The 13,701-nt window shown below is 33.6% G+C and overlaps 2 protein-coding genes across 2 annotated transcripts; both read left to right on the forward strand.

Annotated features, from left to right (window-relative positions):
- On the forward strand, positions 353-2,339 carry LOC105165518 (polyphenol oxidase I, chloroplastic-like). The gene has a single exon (XM_011084564.2). It carries the CDS (start codon positions 368-370, stop codon positions 2,108-2,110), a length of 1,743 nt encoding a protein of 580 aa, XP_011082866.1. The 5' UTR covers positions 353-367; the 3' UTR covers positions 2,111-2,339.
- On the forward strand, positions 7,707-9,709 carry LOC105165833 (polyphenol oxidase I, chloroplastic). The gene has a single exon (XM_011084996.2). It carries the CDS (start codon positions 7,760-7,762, stop codon positions 9,497-9,499), a length of 1,740 nt encoding a protein of 579 aa, XP_011083298.1. The 5' UTR covers positions 7,707-7,759; the 3' UTR covers positions 9,500-9,709.

Raw genomic sequence — 13,701 nt, forward strand, 5'->3', positions numbered from 1 at the left:
TTTAATATTAATATCATTATTAATTGATAAGAATTTTGTTTTGTTATAATAACAAGTTTTAAAATTTTAATACTGACTATTATTTTGTAAAAATTGTTATTAGAAAAATTAGTAAAAAAAGTTGTAGATAAAACTATCACTAAAAATAATTACTGACATGAAAAATAGTTGTCATCACTATAAAGAAATTTTCTAATAATTTTGTATGGTAAAAATTTTATGCACAAATCCTGCCACAGATAATTATATTGTACCAGAATCAAAATTATTATAATTTATTACATATCTATAGTGTTCTCATGAATGTCAATACGACTACAAGCTGGCTAGCTTAGATTCTTGCTATATATATCCCCTGAACCAAGCGATGGCAGCACAAACCATGGCTTGCCTTCCATATTCATGCACGGTGCTCACCACCAATTCCCGCCCCTCTTCTAAGCCTTTCTCCCCTAAGCCATCCCAGCTTCTGACTGATTCTAGGCGCAGCCACCGCTTTCAGGTCTCGTGCAATGGTGGCATAAACCAAAATCCCTCAGCTGATGGAACGGTTGATCGTAGAAACCTGCTTCTTGGCTTGGGAGGTCTATATGGCGCAGCCAACCTCGTTTCGGATTCCCAAGCTTATGCGGCTCCTATAGAGCCTCCCGAGTTCAAGAACTGCGGTGTGGCCCGTGATGTACAAACCAACGATATTCTTGACGTCAATTGTTGCCCACCAGTCACTGACAAGATCATAGATTATAAGCTTCCGCCGGTTACCAATTGGAGGATTAGGCCAGCTGCTCACAGAGTGTCCAAAGAATACTTAGCCAAGTTCGAGGAAGCTATTAGGCGCATGAAGGCGCTCGACAAGGATGATCCCACGGATCCTCGTGGTTTCATGCAGCAAGCCAACATCCATTGTGCTTACTGCAATGGCGCCCACGATCAAGTTGGATTCAAGGATCTTGACCTGCAGGTCCACAATTCTTGGCTCTTCTTTCCCTTCCACAGATGGTACCTGTATTTCTACGAGAGAATTCTTGGGAAATTGATAGATGACCCAACTTTTTGTTTGCCATTTTGGAACTGGGACAACCCAAAGGGGATGCAAATGCCTAGGATCTTTGATAAAACGGGGTCACCGCTCTACAACGTAAACCGCGATAAGACCCATCGACCTCCGGCTCTAATCGATCTTAGCTTATCCAATATTAGCGACGATCTACAGGTGGTGGTGAACAACCTAACTGTCATGTACAGTGAAATGATTCGCAGTGTCAACTCCACTCTGGACTTCATGGGGAAGCCATACAGAAAGGGTGACAATCCAAGCCCCGGCATGGGGTCATCAGAGCGTGGCTCTCACGTTGCGGCCCATGTGTGGGTTGGAGACCCCAACAACAGATACCGTGAAGACATGGGAAATTTCTATTCTGCCGGAAGGGACATATTGTTCTATAGCCACCACGCCAATGTCGACAGGATGTGGTCGATTTGGCGAACTCTGAAAACCGACGTGCCAAAGGACATTACTGATCCAGATTACTTGAACGCTGCATTTTTGTTCTACGATGAAAATAAGCAGCTCGTACGTGTAAGAGTTGCCGATTGCATAGACCATAAGAAAATGGGATACGACTTCGAAAAGGTGGATATTCCATGGTTGAACTACAGGCCACCGAAGAAGGCGGCCAAAACCAAAATTCAGAACATCTCGTCAGGTGCTCAGAAGGCAGAAGGTCTGTTCCCTCTCAATCTGAAAAAGATCACCAGGGTTTTGGTTCCCAAGTCCGCCAAGGGCAAAGCCGACGAGGTGCTGGTGTTGGAAAATATAGAAACAGACGCAACGCAATACATAAAGTTCGACGTGTTCGTGAACGACGAAGATGACAATGCCAAGGAGCTGGACAAGGCCGAGTACGCAGGAACCTTCGCCCAGGTACCGCACAAGACTAAGAGTAAGAAGGACATATCCAACATCAACCTGAGATTGACCGAGCTGTATGAAGACATCGATATCGATGATGATGATACCATAGTGGTGACCCTCGTTCCAAGATCCAATGGTGATGACGTGACCATTGGTGGCATCAAGATCATTCCATCACCTCCCAAATCAGCGTGAAAGGTGACCTTCAACCAAAGGATTTCTGGTCTTTTGAAACTTTTGTCGAGCAGTTGGTGGAAGCCAGGTTTCCTGTCTCCACTCAACGAATTCAGAACTTCAATTACTTGTGCCAATAAGCAGTGAATCATGTGTTCTTCTATGGTTGTCTGCTCTGTACCTTATCTTGACTACACGATGTATGAATATGTTTGTAATCCAATAAAAATGCGTTCTGCACCTTCCCTAATTGCTTTCCTCTTCTTTTTTACTCGTCAGATTATAGATTCCAGGCACTTACTATTGAGCGCATTGGACCAGCTATTTGAAAACCGTATCCTTTTTTTATTGCATTTAACATCACTTCAGCAAAATATAATACCATGAATTACAATGAGTTGCTAATCATATTTGACATAATTATAAATATAAAATATATTCATCAATTATAAATTATTATTCAAATTACAAAATGACCCTTAAAATATATCCTACCAAAAAGACACCTGTTATTTGCAATCATTATTCTAGCCGTTTAGAAAAGTTGACATGGCATTGACCATCTTGCCATTAGAACCAAAATACTTTAGTTCAAAAATATAAAAACGGTTGGCAGTAGAGTTTTTTTTCCTTGCACCAATTTATTGATTGTTTGCAATAATTACCCACATAAATTCAGGAAATTTTAGAAATATTGTGAGACATTTGTTTTGGGCCAACAATTGCAATGTCCATTGGTAGCAGCTCTAGCTAAAAAATTCTTGCTTTTCAAGTCGTAGGTCACAACATTATTTGAGCGCACCCGTATTCTGGACATTGCAAAAGGACAATTTTGCTCCTAAAAAGGCACAAAATTACAACGTCATCAGCAGGATTTGCGCCTTTTTACTGGGTCGGGTCGCTACACGTGGCAGATGCGCATTGGATCAACCAAACCCTCAGCTCCACGTTATAAATACTCCCGGTCAGTGTATAAAGGGTACGTTGTCTTGACCATATTTTACTTTCAGGTCGCTTCAACTCGCTATTATGCTAAGCGACCCACTTAAACGACCTCCGAACCAAACACTAACTTAAGCATCGGAGGGTCTTAGTTGGGGGCCACCCCAACAAACCTAACGATCTGTTTCTTTTCTCAGGGCCCAATCACTTGTCTGGAAAAAGTAGCGACCTCGAACCGCTTGGAAGACCAGCTCGCTCGACCAAGAAGATCGCGTTGATTTCGACCCGAATCAAGCTGCAAGTCACAATATTATTTGAACGAATCCTCATTCTGGACATTTTTGGAATTACATTATATCCATTGATGTGTCATAACATGTCATATTGACTTATTTTTTTGGGCTGATGTGCAATGGGCATAAACATAATTTTGTTGCTAAACATTTACGCTGTTAAGTTTTTTTGTAGTTTAGTAGTTAATAAAAGGGGTTTTTTTTGGTACATTTTAAATTTATAGGGCGATTTTGCGAATTGAGTGATATTTCAGCGGTGGTGAAAGTATTTAACCCTAATTATAAATATCACACAATTATTTGAAAAATTATTAATACCCTCATGATATTTAATGAAATTATGTAATTCTTCAATAAAGACCTAAAAATGTCCACTTTGTCCTTGCTTTTTTTTTTCTTTTAAAAAATTAATTGACGGGGTGAAATTTCCTTCTAGCCCTTCTAATCTATAAAAAATATTATTTTTTTAAAAACAAGTAAAATTATAATTCATAATCTAAGGACATTTTGATCCGTTCACCAAAAAAATTAGTAAATAAAAACATAATAGGAACTAACGAAATAGGCTAATTGTTGGCCAATGTTAAAATCAAAAAGAGTAATTATAACTTTTCAAATAACGAGAGATATTTTTAATTATATCAAAAAATAAAAAAGCTCGCTTTAATTTACTCAATATATATAATAGTGAAAAAATTATCATATATGCAAAAATTACATCATCTATTTTATTTTTGAAAGGACTTTTTACTTATCGTGTATATATGGTAAATCTGTCCAATTTGTCGCTACCAAAGAAGGAATGGCAAAAAGGCGAGATCGATGGGAGTAACAGAATTTGAAATAAAAAATTCAGTCCCCACGCTAAGGCACAACTAGTCAATTATGTTCCAATTTACCTTAAGGTATGCTCCAATTTATTTATCATATAATTAATTTAAAAATAAAAAAATATCAAATTCATAGTATAATTTGATGAGATATAACAATTGAGACTCTGCCCAAGTAATTTCTATTATTTTATTTTAAATTAATATTTTAATTTATACTTTATTTTTCATCTATATATATAAAACTAAAAATTTCATTTACATCTGATAAATTAAGCCGCTTGTATATGATTCCAATATTTTTTTTTATCTCACCACATCATCGCCTTTAACTCATAACATTTTGCAATTTTCGTCCTAAGCAAACTTTCCATTATTTTTTTGACAGAATTTTCCAATTCAGTCTTTAAAAATAAATTATGTTTCAATTATCTGATTATGGTTAATTATACTTAGATTCCCTCTAAAAATACTAAATTATATTTTTTTTCTAAATTTTTTTTGAAATTATACTTATTCCCCCTTAAAAAATTCTCAATTACACCTGACTCTCATCCGTTAGGGTTTGGATGAAAAATGCTGAAGAAAGCAACGAAAAATACATAAATTTTAAATTTTGCTCCTCATTTAATTTTCATGTATATTTTTGTACTTATAAAGAGATAAATATAATATATAGAGAGAGAGTGAGGTTAATATCATATATTTTTTTCTTCATAAATACAAAATTATTATATAAAATTATTAAATGATGGATAAAATTAAAAATTTATGCAATTTTTTGGTTAGATTTAGCATTTTTCATCTAAATTTTAATAAAAGAGAATCGAGTATAAAGAATCACTTCTCAAAGAGGTATAAGTATAATTTTATTTTTTTTTAAAAAAAATTATAATTTTATATTTTTAGAGAAATTCTACGTATAATTAATCCATATATTCAATTATGGGTTATAGATGAATGAGCCTAGCTTAATATAAAAGGCCAGGGTCTTGATCAAAGGAACCCAACTGTATTACTAGATGGTAATTGCTCATTTTAATTTCATAGTTTTAATAGTACCTATTATTTCATAATTTTTTTTCTTTATAAATAAAATATCGATATTTCTAAATTATAATACTGTTATTACAATATTCAGTATGCAATACATCAAATATTTCGAAATCAATCAATAAATTCAAAATGCACAAAAAAAGAAATACCACTATTAAAAGTACACTAAATACCTTCACATCTGCAGAATCAAACTCACAATCTTTTAATTATAAGACCTCTGCTCACCATTCAGACAACCGATCATTGATACTCCATAAAAATTATTATTAGCAAGAATATCTCATATATAAAAAGTTGTGTATAAAATCATCATTTAACACACACATATATATATTTTTGTACATAATATTAATAAAAATATTAAATTTATTATTAAATAAATAATTAGTAATTAAATTTATTATTAAAAATACATTATAATAATTACTATTTTTTCAAAAAAAAAATTGGCTAGAGTTATTACTCCGAGAACGGCTCCAGCCGTCTTTCAGAAACCCCCCCAAACAAAATTTTTTTGAAGTCGTTACTCCAAGTAATGACTTCATATTTATTTTTTAAAATATAAAATTTGCTGGAGTCATCACGCTCAGAGTGACGACTCCAGTCGTGTTTTGTATTTTCTAAAAAAAAAATTACGGGCGACGACTTGCATTAAAATTGCATTTTTTTAATATCATTTTATTAATTAAGCCAACTAACATCTTAGACAATAGATTGATATATGCTCATCAAATACTAATTAATAAACTAATAATGAAATTGCACTCTGCTTAGGTTATGCTTCACTAAAAAAAAATTGAATTTTCGGTACATTAAATAATCACAAAAAATTATGATAAATCAATACGATTAATTACGGTCAAATAAAATCAAAGCAAAAATATAAATTTTTATTCACGATTGATCAATACTCACCATGAATTACAGTCATATCCAAAACAGTTGTCATGGTTTTAATCATGATTAATATTTTGGCCATACTTACAGAACGTAACGGCTAATGACTGTTGCAAAGACGTAATTGATTTGTATTTGCCACAATTTTTCTCTTTTAATTATAGTAATTAAGTGTAAGAATAAATCATAATTTTTGTAGTGATTATAAATATAAGTGTCGGTAGGCTTCTCAAGAGACTTAATTCAACCTCACTACTAATAACATGACCAATTAAAGCAACTTGTTATGTATATAAATAGAAGGCAAAATGTAACATTGATATGTGTCTCACGAATTACTAGACCTGTCATTAATTTATATTTATCAATTATTAAAAGTCCACATAATTAAAAAAAGAATTATTTAATATTTAATATGTTATCCCGTCTCGTCATATGCAAAATTTGTATACAAATAAAATAAATATATTATTGGTACCTACCAGACCATGTTTTTGTTTAAGTCAAATGGACATAAAAAACTGTTAAGAAAATAATACAGTAACGTTAACCAATGTAATTCACCTACCCCCTTGTCGACTAAAGCCTAAAAGTTTCAATTTATTACATATATATATATATATATATATATTTCTGAAAAAGGCCAGACTCTTACCAAAAATCATTGGTGCACTTTTGATTTCGTGCCCATGTGAAATCATGACATTTTCCAAGTTGCCCATGTGATGCTTAAATATCTCGTTTCAATTAACATTTAATTTTGCTACTTTATTAGACAGTAACTTTATTGAAAAATTTAAATTAATAAAAAATATTATTTAATATTAATATCTGAATATGTTCCCCTCATGTATGAACAAGGCATGTGAAATTTTATTTTTATAAATGAATAGCAAAAATAGAACATAATTTTAATCAGCACATATATGATATATTACAAGTACGCTAATCCAAACCTTGCATTCTTTAGTATTTGCTAGTTTGAGTAATTATTGAAATAGCACAATATATAAATTATTACAAGAAACTGACTCAACAATAAGAATGAAAAAAATTAACTTTGAATTAATTAACCAATGAAATTCTCGTTGCTAATCTATATTAGTTAATAAAAAAAAATTTAATTGTTAATGGATTAGTAATAAAAATTTATTTGCTAATAATTTTAGCTATGAATTATTTAAAATACATGTTAAATAATATAGATAACTAACAATAAAAATTTGACTTGCAAATTAGGTCGATGTTAGTTTTAATATTAAATTTTTTCGTAGTTAACTTCATCCTTTCTTTGGATATTATTGGGGAATAAATCATACATAGTTTGAATATTTCATTAATTTATAGTTTATTCAAGATATAGGCGCTGTATGTATAAAATATATTTCTTTAAATACTAAATAACATGAATTTTGTGCGCAGCCGTAGCATGGAAAACAGGTATATTGTGTCAAACATAAACTAGTCCCAATTGTTCTATAAATAATTTATGCTTAGTACTATAATTTTCGGGCAACTTGTTCAATGACCTGTTGGTGCAGTGTAATATAATAAACGTTATCCCAATAATAATAGAGAATTTGAACGCGGAGTTTTGATTATATATATACATATATGTCCACTACCCGAGAGCAATTGCAGTGCATACCATGGCTTCCCTTCAATCTTTATGCACGGTGGTTGCTCCCAATCCCGGCCACCGCACTGCGACCTCTTCTAAGCCTTTCTCCGCCAAGCCATCCCATTTTCTCACTCATGCAAGTCGCCGCCACCGCTTTCAGGTCTCCTGCAAAGGTGTTGCAAACCAGGAACCTACAGCGGACGGAAAAGTTGACCGCAGGAACATGCTTCTTGGCTTGAGTGGTCTGTATGGCGCAGCCAACCTCGTCTCTGATCCACAGGCCTATGCAGCTCCTATAGAGGCGCCCGAGTTCAAGGCTTGTGGTGAGGCCCGCGACGTAGCCACCGGCGATCTTCTTGACGTCAACTGTTGCCCACTGCCGTCGGATAAGATCATAGACTATAAGCTTCCGCCGGTTAACAAGATGCGCATTAGGCCGGCCGCTCATAAAGTCACCAAAGAATACTTGGCCAAGTTTGAGGAAGCTATTAGGCGGATGAAAGCGCTCGACAAGGACGATCCAACCGATCCTCGCGGGTTCATGCAGCAAGCCAATATCCATTGTGCTTACTGCAACGGCGCCCACGATCAGGTTGGATACAAGAATCTCGACATTCAGGTGCACAATTCTTGGCTCTTCTTTCCCTTTCACAGGTGGTACTTGTATTTCTACGAGAGGATTCTTGGGAAATTGATTGATGACCCAACTTTTGTGTTGCCGTTTTGGAATTGGGACAACCCCAAGGGCATGCAAATGCCCAAGATCTTTGATAACACTGGGTCACCTCTCTATAATGCGAACCGCAACCAGGCCAACAGGCCCCCAGCTATCATCGATCTTGGCTTCTCGGGGGCTAGCGATGATCTGCAGAAAGTGGTGAACAACCTCACTGTGATGTACAGTGAAATGATTCGCAGCGTCAACTCCACTATAGATTTCATGGGGCAGCCTTATAGAGCTGGAAACTCACCCAGCCCGGGCATGGGCTCATCGGAGCGTGGCTCTCATGTGGCTGCCCACGTGTGGGTTGGAAACCCGAAGAATAAATACAGAGAAGACATGGGAAATTTCTACTCTGCCGGAAGGGACACGCTGTTCTATTGTCACCACGCTAATGTCGATAGGATGTGGTCGATATGGCGAACCCTGAAGACCGACGTTCCAAAGGACATTACAGATCCAGATTTCTTAAACGCTGCGTTCTTGTTCTACGACGAAAATAAGCAGCTCGTGCGTGTAAAAGTTGCCGACTGCCTAGACCACAGGAGAATGGGATACGACTTCGAAAGGGTGGATATTCCATGGTTGAACTACAAGCCACCGAGGAAGGCCGCCAAAGCAAAAGTTGAGACGATTTCGCAGGGTGCCCAGAAGCCAGAGGATCTCTTCCCTCTCAATCTGAAAAAGATCACCAGGGTTTTGGTTCCCAAGTCCGCCAAGGGAAAAGCCGACGAGGTGCTGGTTCTTGAAAACATAGAAACAGACACGACCAAGTTCATAAAGTTCGATGTGTTCGTAAACGACGAAGATGATAATGCCGAAGAGCTGGACAAGGCTGAGTACGCAGGAACTTTCGCGCAGGTGCCGCACAAGACTAAGGATAAGAAGGGCAAGTCCACCATTAGTCTGAGATTGACGGAGTTGTATGAGGACATTGATGTAGCTGATGATGATACGATAGTGGTGACCCTCATTCCAAGATCCAATGGGGATGACGTGACCATTGGTGGTATCAAGATCATTCCATCGCCTCCCAGATCAGGGTGAAATGGGATCTTCAGCCAACATATTTTCTGATTCTCGGCAGTTGGAACATCTTTCGAGCATTTGATGGTGTGTTCTGTTTCCATTGCAAGAAATTTGAAGTATTTCAATGAGTTGTGCATCGTTGTATTTTGTTCTTGGGTTGCGACTTCTTTACTTCGTACCTTGTTCTTGATCGGAATATAGTCAATTAACTGTTAGTTTCATATCCCATTACCCATTCAGATTTCCAATTTAGGTGTTGAAAGATGGTGGTTTGTTCTGTTTCCACCTAACCTATGCATAGATGTGGACAACCTCAAATCAGTACTTTCCACAAGTTTTTATATAAAAAAGAAAAACGAAAATTTAGTATTTACCAAAAAAATCTAATTAATATTATAATATTATCTATTTATCTATTTTTTTAAGTATATCAAAAACATATTTATTCAAAATATCTAACTATCCAACATATTCTAATTTCTTTGGTTTGAGATATCGATAATATAAATATCAGTTATAGTTTATTATATATCCAATAATATGAAATATTCCTTGAATTGATTATTAGTTATGAGTTATTATAATGTATCCATGATATTTGTTATACAATATTTTGTATAAGATACAATAATTGATATGATTATCTAATATCTAATACATAATAAACTAGAATATCTGAATGTTCCGTACGTATATAGATAGTAATAAGAAAAAAAATAGATTAATATATATCAAATAACATATATCATTGACTCAATAATAATTTATTTTGTATAATTATTAATTAGTGTTTATCCAAAAGAAAGAAAAAACTAATCATCATAGCAAGACTCACTTCATCATTATCAGTTAGGAAATTTAAATAACTTTTAAAATTTTTAAATGGTAAAACTAAATCAATTTTAATAAAATTTATCGACTACTGTCATTATAAATTTAAAATTACTCAAAAGATAAGAAATTTGTAGCATTATAAATAGTTCATGAAATCGTCCCACAATTTTTTATTCTTTATCCAATTGGACTAAAAGTGCTACAATTTCTTATTTTATGGGACATCCAAATGTACTAGACCTGTAAATGGGAATCAAAAGTGCAATATTCTTTAAAGTCTGTGATCAAACGTATAAATTTTCATATTTGTGAGAGCGTCTAAAGTATTTTTCAACTATTTGCTTCAAAAAATATTTCCGAGATGGTTGAAATATCAATATTTTGCTTCTAAAGCCGTTAAAAATAATAATTCTAATCCAAAAGCTAAAAGCACCTTTGTGAGTAGCTGTTTTTTTTTTTTTTCCAACTTTCTTTTAAACTATCCTGCCGTCATTCCAATAATTTTGGGATTGCCTTTCGAACAAACAACCGTTACAAACTTGGATTCTGGAAAGACCGTCCCAATATCTATTATGTTGTCCAAAAGGCATTCGAATTTTCCAACCTATGTTGCTCTGTCAGAAGCTGCATCACAAAAAATTAGCCAAAAAAAGTATTCGAACTAAGTTATAAATCCTTTCAAAATTTGGAGAGTTCTTCTGACTATGGAATTCATTCCAATTTATATATTTTGTAATGTTACCGGCCGAAATTGCCAGGATCAAATTTAGAGCCTTTTTCCCCTAAGCTACAAGTCAGTTTTTGCAATTAACCCTTTTTTTTTTTTAATAGTGAAAGCTCCACCTAAAAATTTAAGTCAAATGTACTCAAACGAACAATTTTATGCTCACATCAATAATGTAATAAGATAATTTTTTTCATCACAATGGGTTCGATTTGAGTAATTTTTTTCTTTTTACTTTTTTGTGTGTTCATTCTTTTATTGTTAAAAAAATTTCATTGGTGGCCTACTAAATTAGCATCAAATTTAATGGATCTCAAGATTTTATTTAGTTAGAATTTTTAGTGTTTATTTTCAAATTCAATGATATTTGTTGATTACTTGTACATATTTTCATTAGCAATATCATATTTTTGGTCATAGTTATAGGTCGTTAGTACTTTTGGACTTGTAACTTACTTCATTTTTCATATTTTTAGTCATTTTTTGATTAATTTAGTTTTGAACATTTCACATTTGATTCTTTTTTTTTTCGACAATTTTAGTCAAGTGTTGAAAATTTTGGCGCTACAACGTATAATTATAGGATAAAAAATGAGATATATTTCATAAATATAAAATATTATTTTTTTTATAGAGAAATAATATTAATCCGATAACATGAAGGGAACTAATTTTATGAACATAAAATATTATCCAAATGTTAGTATTTCATTATAATTTGTGTTCTAGCCCACTCATGATTCATCTAATTATGTGTGGGAGAGTTCAATTCAAATAGGACAACTCTAGAGTCAGTCCTCATCAACTTGAAACTCTCATCCTCTCTCTATATATACACACCATCTACAGTCACAAACAATCTACAGACAACAAAGATATCCATTGTTGAGCAAGATTGCCATCTCAAACTTCAATTTTCTCGGATTGAGTATGGAGAAATCGGTGAAGATGCTTATTCCGTTTGACCTTCGGTGCAACGAGTGTGGGAGGCGAACGTACAGAGGCGACAGATTTCGGGGGTTGAAAGAGGAAGCAGGAAAGGACTCATGTTTAGGCCTAGAGATTTACAGATTCCAGTTTGAGTGTCCTTCCTGTCGTGCTGCGTTCTCCATCAAATCGGATCCTGGACGTTACGATTACGTTGTGGAGTCCGGTGCGACTTTGGTTTCAAGGAAGGTTTAGGTTTTTCATAAATAGAATAGATAGGTAAATAGAATAGAGTATACATATTAGATTTATAGAGAAGATCCAATGTTTCTTTTCTGAGAATCACAAAAATCCGTGTTATTCAATGTTTTTGTTTTCTTACTTGTTCTTAGAATGATTTTCTCTATCACCTTTGAATGGTGGGTCTGCTTTAGTTGGAATTATTTGCTTTGTAAAATGTAAACAGCTTCATGGATCTTGATCATGATGATCATGAGTTCTCTCTCTCTCTCTCTCTTAATCGGATAGATGGGTAAATGATCAAGAATCGAAACCCTAGACAAGATATGGTAACTTTTTTCAATTTATTCTTTTATATTAAAATTTATCATATGTCTTACAATATCATTCATAAAAATTATCTGGTAACTTTTTTTTAATACAGTAATTATTAATATATATTTTACTCAAATTAATTTAAAAGTTTAGACATTGTAGAATATATGTTTTATTGATAATGATGATTGTATATACATGCAAAACAAACACTATTAAGTTATTTTAATTTCGATTAACAATAAATTTCAACAAAATGAGAGTAAATTAATGTTTTAGTACATGTATTGCATTGAATTAATTTTCTAAAGAAACTTCATTAAGTAGTTAATTTAACATAAGTTGAGAAGTTGAAGGGCATTTTTGGGATTATAATAATTCGGTGTTGTGGTATCAAAAGTACCATTTGAGTCTATAAACCCTCTTTCTTTTATAATAATTAGTCGCCGTAGCATGACCCCTCCGTGTGCATATGATAAATAATATTTTTTTCTTAAAATATATTATGAATAAGAAAAAATATATATAAACCAATATACATCATATTTCAAAAAAGAAAAAAAAGTAAGAAAGAAAGCAACCAAAAAAAAAAAAACTCAACTTAAGGATATTATTGATATAATGATAAAATGTATTGTAGAGTCATAATCACTATTTATAAGAGAAAAAGTCCTTTTTATTTATATAGTATAAATATAGATATAAATATTGATGAACATCCCAATTTTTTCCACTTGGTTCGAATAAGAGTTTCCTTCTAGCTTCCAGGCGAGAAGGTTGGAACAAAAGCAACAATGTCGATAACTGGATTAGGATGTGAAACTTGAAGAATTCAATGCGAATAAAAGTATAATTAGAGAACCAAAAGTAATATTTATTTCGATAATGGCCATATTTTAAGTGTGCAAAATTTATTCAATCCTAATTCTTTTGTTAAAAAAAATGAGGGGAACGTGACAACACAATATTACCCGTGTCGATGAATAATGTCCACTCAAATAATCATCCAAACAGTTCGTAATGGTCCATGAAGAAAATAAAACCAGGGCATGATCACGTGCTCCATGACAAGTCCACATTCCTTGAATCGGATGTTTCCTTCGTACCTGCTTCTTTTTCAATTTTCCTACAGTGATGCCCCGTAAGGCTTTCTAGGAAGCTGCCAATTTGAGATGATAAC

The sequence above is a fragment of the Sesamum indicum genome, linkage group LG6 (assembly GCF_000512975.1).
Source record: "Sesamum indicum cultivar Zhongzhi No. 13 linkage group LG6, S_indicum_v1.0, whole genome shotgun sequence".
NCBI classification, from domain to species: Eukaryota; Viridiplantae; Streptophyta; class Magnoliopsida; order Lamiales; family Pedaliaceae; genus Sesamum; species Sesamum indicum.